General features: G+C 34.0%; 1 protein-coding gene, 1 long non-coding RNA gene and 1 pseudogene across 2 annotated transcripts; all 3 read left to right on the top strand.

Moving 5' to 3' along the window:
* Positions 1–7,702: 7,702 nt before the first annotated feature.
* On the top strand, positions 7,703–9,331 carry LOC110738540. Its single transcript, XR_002514632.1, has 2 exons — positions 7,703–8,799; positions 8,837–9,331. It is a non-coding gene; the product is annotated as an uncharacterized LOC110738540 (long non-coding RNA).
* An 858-nt stretch (positions 9,332–10,189) lies between these two features.
* On the top strand, positions 10,190–14,430 carry LOC110738691 (UDP-glycosyltransferase 74F2-like). The gene is made up of 2 exons (XM_021919092.1): positions 10,190–11,475; positions 13,534–14,430. Exons 1-2 carry the CDS (start codon positions 10,825–10,827, stop codon positions 14,242–14,244), a joined length of 1,362 nt encoding a protein of 453 aa, XP_021774784.1. The 5' UTR covers positions 10,190–10,824; the 3' UTR covers positions 14,245–14,430.
* A 5,552-nt stretch (positions 14,431–19,982) lies between these two features.
* Positions 19,983–22,363, top strand: LOC110738583 (annotated as a pseudogene).
* The last annotated feature ends 1,743 nt before the right edge of the window (positions 22,364–24,106 follow it).

Here is a 24,106-nt window from a genome sequence, read left to right as displayed (position 1 = left end):
TATTTTAAAAACGGGTAAAAAACTAAAATTACAGCGCAGCAGCAAAAATGCCGCGACGCGACAAAAGCTGACGTGTCACGGGGTTTATTCCCGTGACAAGGTGCCCATTTTTGTAATTCTGCACAATTTTCTCCCGTGTCATGGTGCAATTTCCCGTGTCACGGTGCCCATTCCGTGTAATTTTCGCGTACTTTTTTACACCGTGACACGGCATACTGCACTGTGCCACGGTGGACAATGCCGTGTCACGGCATTTCTTCCCGTTTCACGGTGCACATCCCGTTCCACGGGATTGCTCCGTGTTTTCTCCGCGTAATCCCTAAATGCGTTTTCACTTCCCGTAACCTAATTATTTCCCGCGTCACTCAGTTTTTCCCCGTGTCACGGGATCTTCCCCCGTCTTACGGTGCCTGTCACCGTGTCACAGTGCTCTTTGTCGTGACACGGTATTATTTTTTAGGGTTTTTATCTTTTTAGGGTTCTGCGTGTTCCCTCTGCTCATTTTCCCTATAAATAGGACCCCCCTTTCTGCAGTTCGGGGCACCAATAATCATTCTCTCTCACCTTACACCAAAAATCATTCTCTTCTCCCTCTTTTAACCTAATTTCTAGCCTCCTTATTCTTCCATAATAATTCCCTTAAGCACTCCAAGGAGTCTATACTTAACCCGAGGTTCCGTCCTTAAACCAAGGCGTGAAAGGTACAAATAACTGAGGGTTTGGACCAAATTAACTCTACTTTTTATTTAATTTAATTTTCATTTACTTTATATTTTTTATTGAAGTTACTAACGGTTTATGCATGATGTAGCAATTTAAAGGAACACGCATAATGTGAGTAATTAATTAATTTAATTACTCTTATTTTATTTTAATATTGCTAATATCATGATTAGGTAAATTTTATATTTGATTTGACTAACATTATTATTGTTAAATTGCTTCCAATATTAATGTTTCTTCTATTATATTTTTTGATCACTATACTGCATGTTTAAAGGGAATATGTAATTGAAAATCACGCCTAACAAGATAATTTGGACGACCGGTTTAGGTTCCTTTTTAATCTTGTTATTTAATTCAAGTGATCACAAATATTTTAGAATTATATGTTGCATTAATATTCAACCAATTTAGCTTAATAATAATTTGGAGCAAATTGAATATTTTGTTTGCATGCCTTTGAGATCGCAGGGATCACTTTTCACTATAAGAATTGAGTAGAGGCCAATACGGGCGAATGTGACTCCATGACTCATTTCGTACCATCATCCCCGATCCTCCTTTTGTGGTTCCGAGCCATATGGAGTTAGTAATCTCATGAATTATGAATGGGGTGTAACCTTCACAGGTCAATCGTTGTTGCCTTTCGTTGTCCCTTTATCGTGGTTGCCTTTAGTGATCCGTGAACGGTTTACAAGTTTCTTAAAAACTTGTTGGCGGCTCCCTACTTTATTTGTCCCTAATCGTATTATGTCAATTCCCACTTCCTATGAGTGCCAAGCATATTCACAACATGTTTTAACGTAGGCGCACTTTGAGCGACGCCTACAACCCCCTCAAGCAAATCTTAATTCCATCAAAGAGTCGCATATCACATCCTTGTTGTAGCATACGAGACATAATATCCATGCAAAATAAAAAGAGATAAGGAGATAACGAATCTTTTTGGCGTAATCCACATGAAGGTTTGAACTGGTCGCTCGTGTCGCCATTTAGTAGTATTTTATATGTCACCATCGAAATGCACTGTCCAATCATTTGAACCCACATAGGAGGAAAGCCGTAGCGCTGTAACACGCGTCGCAAAAAATCCCAGTCCACCTTATCACATGCTTTGCTCATATCGATCTTTACTGCAGCTAAAAAAACTGGACCCAATACTCTCTTGTTTATTATATCCAGAACATCGTGGCTAAGAAGAATGTTATCCAACATCTGACTTCATGTAATAAAAGCATGTTGGGACATGGAGATCAGGTTAGGTAAAGCTTTCTTTATTCGATTCACCAAACACTTAGAGACACACTTATAAATTGTGTTACAAAGACTGAAAGGTCGTAGTTGCGCCACATTTTCCAGTTCTCAACCTTTGGAATCATAACCAGAATTGAGTGATTCCATTCTTTAAGAATAATCCTCGTTTGCAAGAAGCTTTAAGCTGTAAGGAAAACCTAATGTCCAACTTTATCCCAATGTCTTTTGAAGAAGGAAGTTGTGAACCCATTTGGACCTGGGCTTTTATCTCCGTTTAGGCCAAACATAGCCTTACGTACCTCGCTGACTGTCAGATCCTTTGTCAGGAATGTCACTTGTCTAGTATTCAAACTAGGAATATCCAGTTCCCGTATTAAGAGGTCGTTAGTATCCTGATCAACACCTAGTCATGCTCCGGACATAGAACTTTCTTTGTTGAATCCACCATTAGGTAACCTGCTCTCTCTACTCAATCCAAATTCCTGTAAGTATCTTTAATATCACACTAGCAAAAATTATAAAAGTTAGATATTAATAATCTACTCTCCAAGACGAATCAAACTAGATCCCACATGACTATATTTACTCTTATAGATTAAGAGAAATTTAGAAGATTCTCTCTTTCTTAAAAAAGTCAAAGATTCCAAACAAGAACATCATTGTGGAACGGAGGGAGTAATTTGTAATTTTGGAATTGGTTTGATAATGGGTAATTGAGGAATTAGCTTGATGATGAGTAATTGTGGAGCTAGTTTGATGATGAGTAATTGTGGAGCTAGTTTGATGATGGGTAAATGAGGAACTAATTTGATAATGGTTAATTATAAATTAATTGTTGTTGTTAGGTTTTTAATTGTATATAATGAGTTATGCAATCGATGAAATTTGATAGTTTTCAAAAAAAAAATGATCAGAATGTTATAGTCTATAATGATTATATAGTGATAACGAGATAAATTGGGGCTAAATCCCTAAATTTGGGTCACCTTAATGATTGTCAACGTCGGATTTGGCGTTGACTTCCCTAGAAATTGGATTTGGTCCCTTTTGCCAATCCAAATCGTCTTATATGGTCCTTTGAAACAACCTTTTTCTTGTTAGGTCCTTTTAAATAAAAGTTACCACTTAAGTGGTCCTTTTTAATTAATTTTCCTATATTTGGATGCTACATAGTACATTTTAATTTAATTTCAATCTTAAGTTCTTAATTCCTTTTACACTAATTTAATGTGTACTCAGATTTATGGTATAGTTGGTTATACCTGTAATGTTTAGGGATGTCAACAGGATCGGGGCGGATGTTGGCATTTCCATCCCCATCCCCACCTAACATTTTTATCCCTATTCCAACCCCGTGAAGGGTTCAAAATTCATCCCTATACCCGCCCCGGCGGGTACAACTCCAAAACCATCCCCGTCCCACCCCCACCTAATCCCTACCAAAGACCCGCCTAATCTCCACCAAATACCTATCTAATCTCCGTCTCTCAACTACACAATTCTACATAATAAATACATATTAAAAAAAAAATTCTTATTAATATTACACACGTTTTGTTTATAACATAAGTGTTTTACAAAGTATTATAATTAATAATTTATTTCACAAAATTATTTTATAAAATAGTGTAAAAGTATATAATTTTGTTTTTAAAGATATATAGATGTGGGTATGAGATGGGGATGGGGCAGGGATGGAGCACGTACAATTTAAAATCCATCCCCGTCCCATCATCCATGGCATGTATGGTTTTTATTAGGGATGTCAGTGGGGCGGGTCAAGTAGGGGACCCACCCCAGTGGGACGGGAAGGGTCTCGGTTTGGCGGGTGGTGGGGCGAGGATGGGGATAAAAACCTTAGTATGATGTTTTCCTTAGTATGATGTTTAGGGTGATTTGCTTTTATCAATTATGATTTCTATGATGCTTCCTATTTTCTTTCTAATAGCATATTAGTACCATGTTAGGGCTAAAGCTTTGATTTTTATTGTTTAGTGACATGCTAGGGTTTGTTATTAATCTTGTTAGTATCATGCCTAGGATCTTGCTATTATTATGCTTTATTTTTAATTATGATTGTTGTTATTGTTATTATGTTGCTTGACGCTTATTATTGTTATTGCTTGATCACACCTTTTATGCATGTTAGGGTTTAAAGGGAATTTGTACTTGTAATCACGCTTAATAAGATAATTAATAATCTTGTTTAGGTTAATATGATTATAATTCAAGTGATCGCCAATAATAGTTTTATTTGTGCATTAATATTCAACTAACATAGATTAAACAGGTTTAGGGTAAACCTATTGATTGCATGTTAGTCAGAAAGCGCACATGAATACAAGAAGAATAAAGTAGAGGCCTATTATTAGGGCAGATTCAATCTCTTTTAGGTTGGATTTGTACATTCATCCCCAAACTTCCAGTCTTGGTTCCAGACCTATCGGAGTTAACGATCTCCTGGATCGTTAAGGGGTGTAGCCTTCACCCTGTGAACGGTTTACAAGTTCCTAAAACTTGTTGGCGACTCTTTTGCTCTAGCTTCCTCCCCTTTGGACGCCACCGTACTTTAGTGTATGATCACAGTGGGGTTCAAGTTTGGGGTAATGCTTGAAATATTCCCTACAGTGTAATATTAAGAATTATTATTGTTATTGTTATTATTATTATTATTATTATTATTATTAATCATGTACGATTGTGTATTTGAGATACGGAGATTAGGTGGGTTTTGGGTGGGGATTAGACGAGTCTTTGGTTGGGATGGATATCCAAGTGGGGGGTGGGGCGGGGATGGTTTTGGAGTTGTCGTACCCGCCGGGGCAAGGATGAGGATAAATATTGGACCCGCTGTGGGGATGGGGATGGAGATGAAAATGTTAGGTGGGGATGGAAAGGCCAACATCCGCCGCACCCCATTGACATTCCTAGTTTTTATCTCCATTCCAGCCCCACCACCCGCCAAATCGAAATTCATCCTTACCCCTCTGGGGCCGGGTAGAGACCCGCCCCATTGACATCCCTAGTAATGTTAGTTCCACATTGATATATAAAAAATATAATCTAATTAAGTAGTTATACAATTGACCTTGAAGCTAAATTATTTACTTTGTCTGTTTAAGCAGTGTTAATGGAGGTTGTCTTAATCAATAATTACTCTGGTCAATAATATCAATAATAAGTGTTTGTTGGTACTTTTGGACTTATGTTGGTATAATAATAGTAATCAAAGTAAGATCTAAAAATTTACCAACAAGATTATTGATACTTTTTATATTATTTCTACTTTTTATCTCACTATATTTCACTAGGGAAGGACTTTAATGTGTGTGGTATGTCTAGTCCTTTAAGAAAAATTATTATCGATGGACTTTATGTACTATGCATGATATTTTATTATAACTATTTGCATATAGGTGATAAATGTGTGTATTGGATATTGTCATCGAAGGACCCCTATGTAGCACCTACTTTTGTTTTTAATTACATTTTTTTTTATTAAAGTAAGATGAACGACTTTATTGAACCGACACCTTTCACACATTAAATTAGTCCAATTTTACAAGTCAACGCTTGTAAATAGAGGGGGGGGAGTTAAGGGAATCTTCCCCTACTCCCAATTATATGTTTTTTTTTTTTTTTTTTTTTTTTTTTTTTTACGGGAACCGATCGAAGAAATTTATTACTCAAGCATATTTGGTTTAACTACATATACTACAATTAGCCCCACCAACTACATTTCAAGTCACAAGATGAATTCCCCATCAACTCTATCAAGCATATTTGGTTTAAAAAATGTATAACACCTACTTGATACGGAGTAATAACTTTTACTTCCGTATAAATATTCTGGCCCCAATACACTACAAATAGGCACCGTCTACTAAATTCTCAAAGCAAACATCGGTCTCTTAATTCAATTTGTACTCATATATCAAATCATTGGAGTAGGTTTCCTTGAACCATTCCATGGATTGATAACATATTTTACTCTATGCATTTAGATTTGGATAATAGACTATTACCGGCCCTATAATCCTAATTTGACACCCAAAACAAATATGATGAAACGAGGCAAAGTTTTAGACATCTCATGCTCTTCTAAAGTCATAAAAGCCTCCAAACTACAATCAATTTTAGAAGGAAATAAGCAAAGTTGGCCAAACAACCTACAATAGACAAGTGGATTGGAGTTAACGAAAATAGACAAAATATGGCCGACCATGCCCTAAGGCTAACAAAGCACAACAGCCGCCCCCATTGTTGTCGCCCTAAATTAATTATTTTTAAAGTGCATGATATGCTTCCAAAATCCAAATCGATCATGTCCAAGAGCCTCGACTCTTTTGTGCATGTCCACAATTAAATTATTGTACAAAAGAATAATAATAATTAAGCAAACAAAATTATAATGAGCAACATGAAAAATTATTGTACAAGGAAAATAATTATTAGTAAACAAAATTATAATGAGTAACATGATGAAAAATTATGTAGCACGAAGTACAACTTATGTTGATATATACATATAAACTTATGTTGATATATACATATAACATATTGCCTTTTTAATTAGTACTTGTTGTAACCGTCATAAAAAAAAAAAAAAACAAATAAAATTAAAAATCAGTACTCGTCGTAAATTACTGTATGGTATCTAATTCTATTAAAAAGATGTATGATAGCTAACCAGGCCACCTTTATGATTTGGAAATACTGTTAAGGTTGATGTCAACTAGACCTGGTTATTGGGCGGGTCAAATCAGGATTGTTGCTGTTCAGGTCAAAAAGGGTCTTATTTTATAGGGTCAATAGCAGGTCGATAATGGACATGTCTAGAAAATATCAATTAAAATAAATATTGGACAAAACTATTATTAAGGATCTGTTTACTTCATCTTATTTTCAGTTCAGTTCAGCTCCAATCAACTCTGTTCAGTTTAGTTAAGCTCCAATTAATTCTGTTCAGTTTAGTTCAGCTCCAATCAGTTCAGTTCAATTCAACCCTAATTTCCTTCTCTCATAATATATTCATTTCAATTCAATTCAGCTCCAATCAGTTTAGTTCAGTTCAGCTCATTTCAGTAAATGTGAATATGTGCTATGTATATATGTATCTACAAATTTATCTATGTAATTATTTTACGTTATTTATTTTCTTTATCAATTAAATTGAAAAAACATTTTGACCCTATATAATTAATCCTACCTAATAAGGATCATGTCTATTAAAGACCATGTCTATTAAAAGCCATTTAAGCTGGATGACCCTTTTTTTCATTTGGCTATGCTACCCAATAACCAACTCTAATGTCAACTATAGAATCACATGAAAATTATCTCAAATATTAACTTGTTAACAAACTACCCGTCAAAAAAACTTGTTAACAAATTAAACAAAAAAACACTATAAATGAGACCGATGGTTTAGGCTCCATAATACTACAATTTGAGATAGTGCTACAATTATCTACTCCCTCTATCCCTATTTTTTTTGCCCTATCTGACTTTTCACAGCCTCCAAGACGCGTCTTAGAACGCAAATATCTTCATTTTCATATACGTAGAAATAATAAAAACTAAATATTAATACAATATACAATGAGGCGAATCTAATAATATCACTCATAACTATATTATATCTAATGAATTAACGTAATATACGGTCAAAGTTTACAAAGTTTGACCAAAAATAAATGACAATAGGGCAAAAATAAAGGGACAGAGGGAGTACTATATATGTCTATCCTCCGATTGTTTAAGTTAGTTACACTTTTTTGGTTTTCATCTATAACTAATGTGTACCTCGAGTGATGTCCCAGGTTGTTAGTTTGAGTACTTCTTACTTAAATTAACAATTATGTTCGACTATTTGTATATTTAGTGTGTGTAGTGATTCAAGCATAGCCTTGGATGTCACTTTTTTTTTTTTTTTTTTTTGACATCATATATATTTATATTCTAATATTGTGAATAAATTATATTACCTCTATTTTACTTAATATATGAAGAAATATAATAAATGAATTATATTACCTCTATTTTACTTAATAAATGAAGAAATATATAGTATTATGTGAAACTAGAAACATTAATACTCCCTCCCTTTCTTTTTACTCGCAACAATTACTAAAAATAGTCGGTATACATTACTTGCAACAAACTTATTTCTTTCCTTTTATGGTAAGTTTTTTTGTGTGATTTTATAACATTACCCTTACTTTTTTTTTCTAAACACCCTAATTAAACTACTAATTTTAACTTAATAACTTAAACCCTAACATTAACTAACTTAATTATTTTCCCCAAAATCATTACTCTCCCATCTAAATTCATTCTCATCTTCTGTCAAAAAAAAGAATTCATTCTCATCTTGATTGGGAACCACCACCACCACCACCACCAGTCCACCACCAATCTCCATTCTATGTTCATCACCTAGAAATTCACCTCAGTACACCACCGTCGCCGAAAGTTGTTGCCGATGTCCCTTTTGTTGTGGCCGCCTCCGTTTTCTCTCTCTTCCTCTTCTTGTTGTTTTGTCATTGCAATGAAGCACATATGTGAAGGTTTTATGGTTAAATTTTACCATGAAATTTCTAGATTTGGAGTTTTGATGGTTAAATTTGACCAATTAAAGCTTTAATTGATGATAGAGTTGTGGGTTTCGGATTTAATTTGGGGTTATGGGTTTGGTTCGAGTTCGTGGGTTTTGGGTTTCGGGGTTGTGGGTGGTGGGTTTCGGGGTTTCGGGGTTGTGGGTGGTGGATCTGGGTTCGTGGGTTGTGGGTGGTGGTTCTGGGTTCTTTGGTTGTTTGGTTGGTGGTTGGTGGTTCGAATTTTCTAGGTTGGTGGGTAGGTGGTTCGAATTTTCTGGGTTTGTGGGTTGGTTTGGTTGGTGGTTCGAATTTTCTAGGTTCGTGGGTTGGTGGTTCGAATTTTGGGTTCGATTCTGGGTGGTTCGTGTGGTGGGCGGTTTGATTGCGGGTGGTTCATGTGGTGGGTCGTTCAGTTATGGTGTTGCTGGATGGGGGTACAGTGCTGGGTGGTGGTGCGGCCATGTGGTGGTGGTGGTATTGTGGTGCTGCGGCCAGGTGGTGTTGGTGGCATCGTGGTGTTGGGAGGTGGTTTTTATTTTGGTTTAATTATTTTTTATTTTTTTATTGGGTTGGATTAATACTAAGTACATCCACTTATTTTTTAATAATCTCACTTAAGATATTTTGTCTAGGAGTCCGCAAACTCCCTCTTTGTTGCGAGTAAAAAGAACGGAGGGAGTAATAGTTGGTTGAGATGGTAAATGTATTACCTATATGTATTGGAGGTTATAAGTTCAAATCTTGTTCGAATCATATTTTATTTTGTTAAATGAAGTGACTAGCTTACATTGCACATATAATTTGGATGATGACGTGACATTGTGACATAACACACATACTTTAAAAAGTGCCATGTGACATCGTTTCTTTTTAAAGGAACGACTTTTAATATAAGGTATAGATTTTGAATTGGTTATACTTTTGGCCTCTTGATATGGGATTGAAAAGTACTAAGTACTTTATAAAATTGTAATTAATTACCCATCATTCTACTATGATAATATTTTAATGATGAATGATGGAGATTAACCATTGAATCTCCTAACCTCAATACCCAGTCTCTCACTTATACCCCAAGTGTTTGGGCTATTACATTTGAGGCTCTCTCTCAAACTTTAAACAAGAACTAAAATTATTAGAATATCAACCGATATTATATATCTTTTGGTCTTTTTGTTGTTATCATATCTTACTATCTTTGGTATGCTAGGATAAATATTTTTTTATATTAGATAATATCTTTGGTATTATTATGTGTAATTGTAAATGTGTATATCTTTATGAATTCAGGTATATTTTAGTGATTATGTTACCATATAATAGTCATTTGTAACAATGTTATAAATAGTATTATTATTTCATCAATATAATTAATGTAAGAAATTTATAGACCTAAATACAATAATAATATATGTGTACTTTACGGAGATGATTGTATTTATACGCTATTATATAGTTACCTTAAAATGATTAAAAGTTATCCTATAATAAATGAAAGTTACTCAGTATATATAAATTACCTTATATAAAAAAGGTTATTTATGCTTTACTGATAAATAATACTACCTCCGTTTCTTTTTAGTTGACACATATTCCTTTTTAGGAAATTTTTTTTTAGTTGACACGTTTCCTTTTGAGGTAACTTTTTTTTTACCTTACATTTATAAGCTACCTCACTTGCTTAATCATTCTCTCTCACTCCATCTCCTCTCCTTAATATATGTGCTTAAATCAAACGCGTCAACTAAATTGAAACGGATGAAGTACAAGTATAATGTCACTCAAAAAAGTCTAAAAGTTGCCCTAAATTCAATTAAAGATACCTTGATATATAGTAATATTAACGTACATCGCATGTATACAAAAGTTTTTATAAAAGTATATTTACATTTTACAAAATTGTGAAAGAAAAGAAAAAAGTTGATACATATAAAAACCCAAAATGGCAAAATTACTACGAGTAAAAATACAAAGTAATCAACCAAAAAAGAAATTAAATACAAATACTCCAAGAGATGAAGTGTCATTTTTTGTACATCCCTAATAATGAGTATCAAAATGTTATAGCACACAACAAACTTATTTGACCCGGCAACTCAATAACTCATCAATCTTCGTAGGCCCAAAAAAAAAAAAATCCGGGTTATATAGGCCACACACCAAAATTTTCTATCAATCTTTCATCATATATAAATACAACATACTGATATTCATAAAACAAAGTAAGACAAAACTAATGTAGATTAAAATGGCAAATATCACACAAAAACATAGAGCTCATATTCTAGCCGTGCCTTATCCAAGTCAAGGGCATATATGTCCCATGCTACAATTTTGTAGACGTCTAGTCTCCAAAGGTGTTAAAGCATCCCTAGCCATCACTAACCACATCTCCACCACCCTAAACCCCGAACCCGATGACCATGTTAGCCTCGTAACCATCTCTGATGGCTACGATGATGGTGGATTCTCAGGAGCTGATAGTGTTGCAGCCTACCTTGCCAATCTTGAGGTTGCAGGGTCCCAATCCCTAGGGATCCTAATTGAGGAACGTGTTGGTACAAGTGACACTATAACTTGTGTAGTGTACGATGCATTTTTACCGTGGGGTCTAAATGTTGCAAAGAAATATGGACTACTAGGGGCTCCATTTTTTACCCAAGCATGTGGGGTGAATTATGTATATTATTTGATTTATCATGGGAAGTTTACCATGCCGGTATCTTCACCACCGGTGGATATTCAAGGGCTGCCTACGTTAGATGTCGGCGACTTACCGTCGTTTGTGGGCTCACCGGAGTCTTACCCGGCTTACCTAGAGTTGGTTTTGAACCAATATACTAACTTGGGTGATACTGATTTTGTGCTTGTCAACACTGTCTATGAGTTGGAGGATGAGGTAATACGTACTAGTACTATCAATATTTATGCTTTATGTTACGTAAATTACTCGTATGATATTTTATAAACTAAAACTTACTAGATTTTTACTTGATTTTCAATAACTAAAATATGTGCAATGTGATAAAAAATATAACTGAAAGATGGAGGTGTGGGATTTTTGCATACTACTAAATTGTTGATTAATTTCGGTCCTTCAAATTTTAATTATCATTGTACTTGGTACTTTTTATTTTTATTATTTTTATTTATTTTACATTATGTCAACAAAAGATTTAAGTATTTTGTGTTGTCATGTACTTTCTCCATTCTTTTTTAAATACTACATTTTTTTTATTTCACGTTTACCAATATGTTAGTTTAATTATTAGAATATTTTATTTTTCACGTAGAAAATTTTATAAAATTTAATATTAACAGACTATAAAGAAACAAGAATCTAACAATAATATTCCATATGATAACTATATATTTTTTTTCCCTAAATCATCAATCAATAACACTAGTCAATTTAGGGCCTATTCTGATTAACTGAACTGAACTTAACTTATATTGGAGTTGAACTGAACTGAATATTTTATAAGAGAAGGAAATTAAGAAGTGAACTTATTGGAGCTGAACTGAAAATAATCTGAACTAAACAGACCCTTAGAGTATATAAATAATGTAGAAAAAAAATTAAAATATTGCATTTAAAAGAGAACAGGGAAAGTATGATTTTTAAAATAATGCTCCATACCGTGATATATGTGATCTATGCATTGGTGAGGTGATAATTATGTGAGTATGTGATTATTTTCAAAAGGAAAGGTACGTACACATAGATTAAAGGTCTTCCAAAATGGAGGATAACAACATTGATTAGTATATTACTCCGTATATGACTTTTCAAAACTATCAATGAAATAATTCATAAAAAAGCAAACTAAAATCACAGAGATGTTGAATGGAAAATTATACGAGTACTTATTAGATTGATTATGATATGTATGCAATTACTTAAGTAGTTCATTTCAAATTGAGACAAATCTAAATGGTTTTAATTTATGGAATACCATTTTACATATTAGAGTTGATTAAAACTGATTGAAATTATTGGAGCTTGTTAGACTTTATTAAAACGTACTTATTAAACTTGATTAAATGTGTTAAAACTTATCTGAATTTATTAGAACTTATCTGATATTGTCTACACTTATTACACCGTAAACTTAGTTTTTAAGGTGAAGAGAACACAATGTTAATGTGAATGTTATATTTTTTTTTTGTGTGTGTGTTTAGAGAGCCACAAGGATGGGATGAGAATCGATCCCAAGATGTCCTTCACCCTCACACTATGTAATCAGGTCATTTGCAGTTAATAAATATTAAATTAATGTAAATTAATGTTTGCACCAATAAAAGTTAAACAAGTTCAATAATATACAAATCAAACATAATACTGTACGATGTATAAATAAGTTGATTAAATATAGAAACAAATCAAACAATGATAGGCTTCAAGCTTCAACCATTGCATTAGTGAAATTTTTATTTATAATAACTCAACATGACATGAAGAATCAACTTTAAAATTTCATCTTTCCTCTTTGTAAAACATACAGAGTACGAGTACTTTGTACTAATCATGGTCCATGGATACAATCCTGACATGCATGTGATTTAAGGTGCAGCATTTATTCTACACGTAAACTAATTCGCTGACATATAACATGTTAGTTGTTGCGGTGTTGCCCAACTGAATCGAAGGTGCATTTATCTCCGTCAAATTAAAGTAAAGGCTTAGGGTCTGTTCTAACAGATTGAAATCAGTTGAACTGAATTGAGCTGAACTGAAGTGAACTGAAATGAAATGAATATTTTATAAGAGAAGGAAATTAGGAGCTGAAGTGAACGGAAAATAAACGTATTAGAACAAGTCCTAAAAATGACATTTCAACAATTACTACGTAGTTTAATTTGGAAGGCCCATTACTTTTATGAAAGAAGAGATGTACTTGGATTTCTCATGTGACATCATTTCTCAAATGATCAAATAATCTATTGTTGTTCTCAGGTAGTTGATGTAATGTCCAAAGAATGTCCATTGCTAACAATTGGACCGACAATTCCATCCTTTTACGTGGACAATCGAATACCACATGACAAAGAATACGGCCTAAGTCTCTACCCTATTGACCCTACTCCTATCACCAATTGGTTAAGCACAAAGCCATCAAAGTCCGTGGTTTACGTCTCATTTGGTAGCATGGCATGTTTAACAAAGGCTCAAGTTGGAGAATTAGCATGGGGGTTGCAACAAAGCAAATACCACTTCTTGTGGGTGGTTCGAGCTTCCGAGGAGGGCAAGCTTCCAAAGGGCTTTGTTGATGAGAAAGGGCTAATAGTAAGATGGAGTCCACAACTAGAGGTACTTTCTAGTGAGGCAATCGGATGTTTCTTTACTCATTGTGGTTGGAACTCGACACTAGAGGCATTAGTTATGGGCGTCCCTATAATAGGGATGCCACAATGGACCGACCAACCTATGGATGCTAAGTTTGTTGAGGATGTTTGGAAAGTAGGAGTAAGAGTGAAGGTTAATGATGAAGGGCTTGTAGGAAAAGAGGAAATTGTGAGATGTTTGAATGAAGTGATGGAAGAAAGAAGGGGGGAGTTCATTGAAAATGGTAAGAAATGGAAGCATTTGATGAAAATAGCAATTTCTAAAGGTGGATCTTCAGATAGGAACATTGATGAGTTCATAACCAAAATCGTTAGGTCATAATAATTATGATTCAGTTGAAGTAAATTGTACAAAATAAACAAATTTGATTGTGTAATTTTTATGAGTAGTTCTTTTGTTTAAAAATATAAGTAAAACTAGTTTTTTGCCCGGATGATATTCCGGGTCATTGCTTGTATTTTATTATGGTTATTTTTTGTTAAATTCAATATATTTTCGTCAAAAATTCAATTTAAATGTTTAATTTGTCAATTTGATAAGACATTATATCAAAAGAGAAAACTAAAATATTTGTGGTGGGAATATTTGATGCCTATTAACAATTACAAAATTACAATAGTTAATTAAAGTTGAATTTAAAAAATGAATTTACATTTGCTTATTAATCGAAAATAATAAAACAACAATATATTGAGTAGTTACAGTCAAATTAAAAAGTTACAACACCTACTTTAAATCATTCTATTGAGAACAATAAGTATCAAGAGACATTGATGATAATAGTTTAATTAATATGTAGTAGTAAATGTCGTTCTTAAATTTAGTGGTTCAAATTATAATTTAATCATAAATTTATATTGAAATTTGATATTAAGTATAGATGAATAGGTCATGACATATCACTACTCATGTGACGCCAAATATATTAAAAGAAGGATGATACATAATGACGATATTATGTTATTTCATTGAGTCTTAATAATAATATAAAGGGTTTTTCTATATAGTAAACCTTTTATTTTTCACTATTTTACGTTGTGCCCCAACATATATCACTTTCCACACGGTAACTCCAATATACATTTTGTTTCCATACGGTAATCTTGTCGTTATCTCACCGTTAAAAAATAATGCTAGTGGAATCCACTCTCCATTTATTAATATTTTTTTTATTGATTTGCGCGTTGAAAATATTTCGTTAAAGGTTTTGGGGGCTATATTTTGGACCTTAAGGGTCTAAATTGAACTCAGATTTCATTAAAAAAAAAAAACGTAAATGTCTCATTTTGTGTATTCAAATGTGAACATGTAAATCGAGATATTTCTTAATAAGAAAAACGAGGCGTTTTTATTGGGGCTCAATTTGGTCCTTTAAGAACTAAAATAACCCTAAAATTTTTAACGGAACATTTTTCAACGCACAAATCGATAAAAAATATATATTAATAAATGGAGAGTGGACCCCACTAACGGAATTTTTTAACGGCAGGATAACGGCAAAGTTACCGTATGAAAACAAAATGTATATTGGGGTCACAGTGTAGAAAGTGATATATGTTGGGGCACAATGTAGAAAAGTGTAAATTACAAGTTTTTTATGTAAAAAAACCCTAATATAAATATTGTTGCAACATTTAGAATTTCATGTTTCTCATTGTAAGATTTTGACTTTTAACCAAAAAAAAAAAAAAAAATAGAATTGTACAATTTTGACAATGTGATATGAGTGGGTTTGGATCCTCTAGAGTTGAACTCTATAGAGTTCAATAAATCTAGACCCTCCACAAAAGATCAATGGCTAATATTCATCTTGCATGCATTTCAAAATAAAAAATAAAAGTTCAATAAAAAATAATTTAAAACTCTCACTCTCACAACTCTACAACTTTATAATTTTCAAACTCTAGAGGATCTCAACTCGATATGAGCATGGTATATATGAGACCAAAGTGATTCTTTGACCATCCATTGCTCAAATCAAGCTTATAGGGTTAAATTTTTTTTATTTTTATTTTTATTTTGCGTGTAGGCTGGACTTGGATTTTGAACTAAAAACATATTATACGGCTTGACCATTTTCTACTTTTTAAGGCTAGGCCTAATCATGTTACTGGGCCAAGTCATTAATTATCACTTCTCACAAAGATCAGATCCAAAATGCGAATTCTACCCAAACCTCTAATATCCTAAAATGTTGGGGTCGGGCCAATTCAATTCATGTCAATTTCGAGTCAGTAAATAATCGGTCCGGGTCGGGTCGGGTCAATTCGAGTTTCAGGTATCACTTTGGGTTAAGTTCGGGTCGGATTAGGTCAATTTTTGGGTCAGTTTCAAATCGAATTGAGTTAATTTGGGTCGTGTCAAGTTTGGCTCAGGTCACCACAAGAAATCCACTTTAAAAAATAGTTGGAAAAATAAAGTAAAATCGTTAAAAAAAAATTTTAAAAAAATCGTGAGTACCTATTACTTGGGAAAGAAAGAAGCCCAGTTTCATCAGAAAAAAAAAGGAAAGAAAGAAAGAAAGAAGCCCTAAAATAAGTAATTCACCATTTCCCTTCAGGAAACGGGTGACCGGGTCAGGTCAATTGGGGTTCAAATCGGGCCGGGTTACTTCAGGTTTCGGATCACTTCCGATCGGGTCAAATTTGGGTTTTGGGTCGGGTCATGTTTGGGTTAACTCCATTTTAGATCGGGTTAGTTCGATTTCGAGTCAGGATCACGGGCCAAGTCATTCGGGTTGGATCAGGATTGCCAAGTCTAATCCCTCCATAGAGTGAAGCATATGGTATGGCTGGTTTTATTTAATGAGATTAGTTAGTATAGTAGGTTTTTTTTAATGAGATTCCATAGTAGTTGGAGAGAGAGAGAGAACATTAATTTTTTAGAAAAATCTCTCTAATACACAAGTACGTTTTTTCATAAATTTAATTTCTTAGAAAAATAAAACTCTATTTTAGTACTTCAGACAATTAGATTTAAATAAATTCACTAACGTGTCTATATTTCCATGTAAAAAAATTAACAATGACTAATGTCAATATCCTCTTTATTGATCAACTCTTTAATACAATTAAACAAATATCAACTAACAAGTAACAACTATATACCGAAACGAAACTTGTATAGTTGTATACACACCATACATAGCTAATATAAAAACCGTGCTGATTAAATTTAAATACGTTAAAAGAATCAATTAACAACTTAATTGTTACGAGTACCAAATATTTTAAATATAGAAATCGAGAATAATCCAACAAATTTCTAGGAATAACATTTATTTTTAAGTTTTATTTATAGGGGCAATGTTTGATATAAATTCAATGCAAAAAGACTAATAAGGTGCACAGATTATCTCTGAATGAAAGGTCAAAATGATGCAACGTATATTTATGAAGTCAAAATATGGGTAAAAGGATTTTTTACTAGATCAGATCAATTACAAACAACTTAAAAAGAACGAACAAAGAAGTAATCAAGTACAAAGTATAAAATTACAAAATAAAAAGGCGTTACGGGTGACTTGTATAGTTGTATTTAGAGCTGTCAAAAGCTGAACCGACCCGAAATACTGACCCTTACCCGACCTATTAACCGACCCGTCTGAAGCCGAAAAAAATGGTGACCCAAACCCGACCTAATCCGACCTGAAGCCAACCCTAGACCCGAGTATTTGAGACCCGAACCCGAACATTAACCGACTTAGAGACGACCCGACCCGAATGTAACCCGTAAATTATTGACCTGAACCGAACCCGACTGGAACCGAAATTGACCCAAACCCGTTTTAACCCGTCAAAACCCGAATTCAACCCGACCTGTTCCTAACCTGACCCGAATTCAACCCGACCTATTCCTAACCCGACCCGAATTTAACCCGACCTACAACAAACCCGACTCGAATTTCAACCCGACCTGTTACAAACCCGACTTGTTAATGACCTGACCCAAATTCAACCCGACTTGTTATTGAATCAATATGTATAGGTCGTTATCTCATGTTGGTATTGGAACGAAAATTGAATCCTAACTCTATTCCTTCAATACTTCACTTTGAATTTTAAAAGGTTAGTTTCACAACACATTTTTAGGAAATGACCCGACTTGATTATAACCCGCAAATTATGGACTTGAACCGAACCCGACTCGAACCCGAGAATGACCCAACTTGATTATAACCCGCAAATTATTGACTTGAACCGAACCCGACTTGAATCCGAGAATGACCCGACCTGATTATAACCCGTAAATAATTGACTTGAACCGAACCCGAGAACGATCCTAACTCGTTTAAACCCGTAAAGGCCCGAATTTAACCCGACCTATTTTTCACCCGACCCGAATGTAACCCGACCTTTTACTAACCCGACCTAAACCCGATAAGATGTATGACCCGACGTGACCCGACTCAAGCATGACCCAACCCGAACCCGACCCGCATATGTTATGACATTAACCTGTATTGACCCGACCTGAGATGACCCGACTCACACTAACTCGGCTCAAACCTGACCCATTTATCCGAATTGACAGCTCTAGTTGTATTCACTCAAAATGAGAGGGCAAACGTTCGCGCTGACTTGCTCTAGCACAGTCGTGTCGTGGAAAAGATTATGAATTTGAAAAACGAGAGGATTATGTCCTCGACTAGTGTGCAATCACTGAATATTATTATGGTAATAATTAGTTCATTTGATTGGGTCGTCATTATGCCTTTGCTAGAGTGTACCGATGAAATTTGGGCTTAAAATATAACCCAGAACCTAATTGAATGATTTCTATATACAAGGTGTAGATTAAACGAAGGGACAAAAATCCATCTTAAGCCTTAGTCCATAGTAGTCGGCCATAAGGCGTAAAGGAGGGGAGGAAAGGAGAGTTTTGGCTAAGAAATAATTAATGTAATATGATTTTATAATTAGGTTCTTAGGGAACTAAACAGTTGAGCAAATAGTTGCAAACCCTAATCCGCAAACACAGAACAATACAAGCTTTCTATCTCTCTTCCCTCACACGTGTGGCCGGCGTAAACTCCAAGAAAGAGGAGTAGTTTGTGGTTAGATCTTCTCCTATCCAACTAGCTTTGGTAGTGGTTCAATCTGTGCTTGTGACCCGAGTAGATCGAGGAGCAACACTTGCAACTCTAATTTTCCCTAGATTCATATCAAGCTTTCGAGAAAATCACGCTTCAATGGTATTATTCTAACTATAATGTGATCTTTTAATATTTATTTACGTTTTCTTTGTTACATACAAATACTCATGAATTGAAATTCTGCAATATAGTACCTAATTCCCTACAACGTATGCACAATAATGTTGTGTGTTCATGCATCGGGCTAGTTGCTTAGCTCATATTTGTGACTCATGTCTTCTTCTTTAATTTGCAGTTTGATGTTTTGCGTAATAAGCTAAGTTATCACATATTTACGGATTTTTGATGATGGTTATAAGCATATTTACGGAAGTAATTAAAGGGTTATAAGAGTTTTCTTATGTTATAATCAGATTCATTGGGATTTAGGTTTATTAAGTCATTAAGCCTTCTTCTTCAAAAAAAAAAAAAAAAAAAAAAAAAAAAAAAAAAAAATCATTAAGCCATTAAAATTAAAGGCTCAACTCATGTCTCCTCACATACTCTTGTTTTCTCCATTATAGTGAAGAAAAACTAGCTCTTAATGGACTTAATCCTCCACCTGTGGAGTAGGTCTAGTTGACCGAATCACGCAAATTCCTATGTGTTTATTTTGATTATCTTTTATTAGTTTCTCAACAATTATTATTTCATTCACCTTGTTTTGCACAAATCAAATAAAACACTGCCTGTTTTATAACAAAAGGTCTAATGCAAATTAAAGACCACGTACCGTACCCCAATGCAACAATAAATTTTAATTAGCTTAAAAGTCAAGGCAATCTTTTTATCAATCTTTCGAGGGATTACTATACGACAACACATATACAATGCTAAGCCGCTTAATATATAAATCTTCCACCTTATATATCCATCCATTACTACAATTGAAAACCAAATTAAGGTTTAATTAACCACATGGAAAATATCACAAACAACCATAGAGGCTAGAGCTCATATTCTAGCTCTACCTTATGCAAGTCAAGGACATATATCTCCCATGCTACAATTTTGTAGACGTCTAGTCTCCAAAGGTGTCAAAGCATCCCTAGCCATCACTAAGCACATCTCCACCACCATAAACCCTAAATCGGATGACTACGTTAGCCTCGTGACCATTAGCGATGGTTACGATGATAGTGGATATGCGGGGGCAGAAAGTTCTGCTGCGTACTTTGCTAGGTTTGAGACCGTTGGGTCTCAAACCCTAGGAGACCTTATAGAGGAACCCTAGGAGACCTTATAGAGGAACATGTTAGTAAACATGACCCTATAACTTGTATAGTGTATGATCCATTTTTACCATGGGGTCTAAATGTGGCTAAAAAGTATGGACTACTTGGGGCTGCTTTTTTTACCCAACCATATGGTGTAAATTATATTTATTACTTGATTTACCATAGGAAGCTTTTGATGCCAATTTCTTCACCAATGGTGCATATTCCGGGGTTGCCTCCGTTGGAAGTTGACGGCTTACCATCTTTTGTAAGCTCGTCGGGGTCTTACCCAGCTTACTTTGAATTGGTTTTGAACCAATACTTCAATTTGGATGAGGCTGATTTTGTGCTTGTCAACACTGTCTACCAGTTGGAGGAAGAGGTAATGTATTCATGCTCTAGGTCATGTGACTTATGAAGTATGGTTTTGTTTATTTGATGTAAAACCTATTGCATGAATTTCCCTTTACTACGAGGATGCTTTAGTTTCTCATAGTGAGAAATAAAATTTGTTTCTCATATATATGGTATTTTCGTAAATAAACCAACAAATTTATTCAACTTTATTCAATTGTGTAGCCTACAATAACGAAAAAGTTATTGATTTATTCACGAAAATGCCCCCATGAAAAATAAATTTCGTTTCTCAATATGAGAAACACCGACGAAATTTCCCTTTAATACCTAGTTTCCATTTTCAACAAATAATTTACGACCTACGTTGGGAGGAAGTAAAAATATATTATATTAGCATAAGCTCATTCGTCATGCAAACACACCAACATATATTATTATACGAGTAGCATGTTTGTGAATGATGTTAACTTTAACAAATAGCTTAAAATTTATTTTTCTTACACTCAATCTTTGTCTCGACATGCATTCAATTATTAATATTGCACCAAAAAGGAATTAGTGGACATAGTATCATTAGATGGTCTAATAGTATCATGAAACTTTCTACTAGCTAATCCACTTATATTGTGTGTACTTGCATACGACACATATATAACTTAGAAAAATCTCAAATGCCAATGAGTCAACAATTTCCCAATTTTTAATATGGAATATATAGAATAAAATTTCTTTCATTTATTTTATTTACATATTCATATGCATCAATGACCTTGACTCATTGACATGGGTATAAATGAAAATTCAAGTCATTAATTATATGTTCCATAAAAATTACACTATTGTTGAATTAACAGTATAATTCGCTATAAAACTTAGAAAAGTCATGCATGGCACGGGAGTTAAGCTAGTATGTATATTAACTGATGTGAAGCCTCTTTTAATTTTGATCTCAGATAGTTGATGTAATGTTCAAAGAATGTCCATTATTAACAATTGGCCCAACAGTTCCATCATTTTACGTAGACAACCGAATTCCACATGACAAAGATTATGGCCTTAGTCTCTACCACATTGATCCTAATATCACCAATTGTTTAAGCATGAAGCCACCTAAGTCAGTGATTTATGTCTCATTTGGTAGCATGGCAAGTCTAACAAAGGCTGAAACCGAAGAATTAGCATGGGGATTGAAGCAAAGCGAACATCACTTCTTGTGGGTGGTTCGAGCATCCGAGGAAGGCAAGCTTCCAAAGGGCTTTGCTGATGAAGTAGCCGCGAAAGGCCTAATTGTAAGGTGGTGTCCACAACTAGAGGTACTCTCTAGTGAGGCAATTGGGTGTTTCTTTACTCATAGTGGTTGGAACTCGACACTAAAGGCATTGGTTATGGGCGTCCCTTAAATAGGGATGCCACGATGGACCGACCAACCTATGGTTGCTAAGTTTGTTGAGGATGCGTGGAAAGTAGGAGTAAGAGTAGTGAAGGTCAACAAGGAAGGGCATGTAAGAAGAGAAGAAATTAAGGAACGCATAATTGAAGTGATGGAAGAAAAAAGGGTGGAGTTCATTGAAAATGGTAAGAAATGGAAACTGTTAATGAAAAAAGCAATTTCTAAGGGTGGATCTTCCGATAGGAACATTGATGAGTTCATATCCAAAATCACAAGGTCTTAATAATGATTTGTTTAAGTTAATTTATATTGTTGAAAAATAACGTTTACGGCCCTGCTCACTTCACCTTAAACAAATAATATTTGGTAAAAAAATTTCAGTTCATTAAAATAAGTTAAATTTAGTAAAAATGATTTCAGTTCAGTATAAATAATTATAATTCAGTAAAAATTAGTAAGTTTAAAGAAGAAATATAATAGAGAATTAGCAAAAATAGTTTCAGTTAAGCAAAAAATTTCAATTTAGTAAAAATAATTTTAGTTCAGTATAAATAATTTAATATCAGCAGAAAATGATTTCAGTTCGATCAAAATAATTTCAATTCAACAAAAATAAGTGAAGTGGACATCGCCGTACTATCTATAATTTGCTACCTTTTTTTTTTTTTTTGAAGAATTATAATTTTCTCCCTTGTCATTAGCAAATATGTTTGTATACTTATTAAGTCATGTTAATATATTTGATGTGTGTGTCAATCTAAAATATGTATAAATTTCATATGAATGATATGATGCTAATTTAGTAATTTAAGCTCAAATCTCAATGGTTTACAAATTCGATCACTTAGGGTTCGTTTGACATTGCTGTGGATTTCTGTTTTTTTGTTTTCTAAAAGTATATGATATGAGTCCCAGAATGAATCAAAAATTATATAAACTTATTAAAATTAGGAAATTTTAGATTTTAACACCATACAAATCAATGAAAATTGATATTAACACCACCCAAAAAACAAAATTTTATTTTAACACCACATAAAAAATTGAAAATTTGAAGTTACCACCAGATAACGGTTTCTGTGATGGAAAAGTGACGTGGGTCCCATGTTTTAGGTTTGCCTCCAAATTTCACACTTAGTAAACACGATTCTTCCTCTTCATTGATTACTTCCAACCATCTTCATTGAATTCACTCTGAATTTTCATCTACTCAAAGTAATATCTTCATCTAGGGCATTCAATTGCTTAAAATTTGTGTGGTTGGGGATAGGAAAGTACAAGGGAGCTGTCATTAGCAGAAGAAAAGCGTTTGAGGATTTCGTCATCCATCTTCAAAAAAAGGGCAAAAATTGCTGGCAATCTGACAATTACAGGTGAAAGATTCCAAAGAAGGTATCTTTTTTATCTTTTTACAGCAATTTCGTCTATTATTGGTGAATGGTTGATGTCAATTTTGCAATTTTATGCTTAATTGGGGTTACTTTGGCAACTGAAACTAAGAACCCTAGAAAAAGGGATTATTTTGAAATTGACTGCGAATTAGGTTAATTGGTGGTTTAGGTTGAAATTTGACACTAATTAATTGGGGTTTATGTGAATGAACTTATTGAAGACTGTATATGTGTGATTTGTTTATTGATGCATGTTGGACTGGATTATTTGTATATTTTAAGTTAAATATTCAATTACTGTAGTTGATTAATAAAGTGTTGATATTATATGTCTTATAATAAATTAATAATACTATTGTATATGTGTTATTGGTGGGTAGATAATGGGTGACAATGAAGATATGGTTGACATCTGTCTAAGGGTGGGGGGTGCATTTGTCCCTAAAAGAGTTAGCAAAGATAGACAGTTGCTTTGTTGGTGTGGGGGGTGGTGTTATTGGAGAAGAAAAGTCCCAGTGTCTAAGTTGGATGTACAGGAGATTAGGTCAGCTGCAATTCATGGATTTGTTAATGGTGATATGGAGGTGCCTGTCTATTTCAATTGTTGGTATAGGCAGAAGGGGAAAACTTTTAACACTGGTAGAAGGGAACTAGTCAACAGTGATGAAGTGAGGGGCCTTTTAGAGACTAGAAA

This window comes from Chenopodium quinoa, unplaced genomic scaffold (genome assembly GCF_001683475.1).
Source record: "Chenopodium quinoa cultivar QQ74 unplaced genomic scaffold, ASM168347v1, whole genome shotgun sequence".
Classification (NCBI taxonomy): domain Eukaryota; kingdom Viridiplantae; phylum Streptophyta; class Magnoliopsida; order Caryophyllales; family Amaranthaceae; genus Chenopodium; species Chenopodium quinoa.
Note: the sequence above shows the minus strand (reverse complement) of the source record. Positions and strands in the feature narration are given on the sequence as shown.

Coding starts and splice junctions, on each gene's coding strand:
- LOC110738691 (XM_021919092.1), top strand. CDS start 10,825: ATGGCAAATATCACACAAAAACATAGAGCTCATATTCTAGCCGTGCCT. Junction 11,476..13,533: donor TCTATGAGTTGGAGGATGAG/GTAATACGTACT, acceptor TGTTGTTCTCAG/GTAGTTGATGTAATGTCCAA.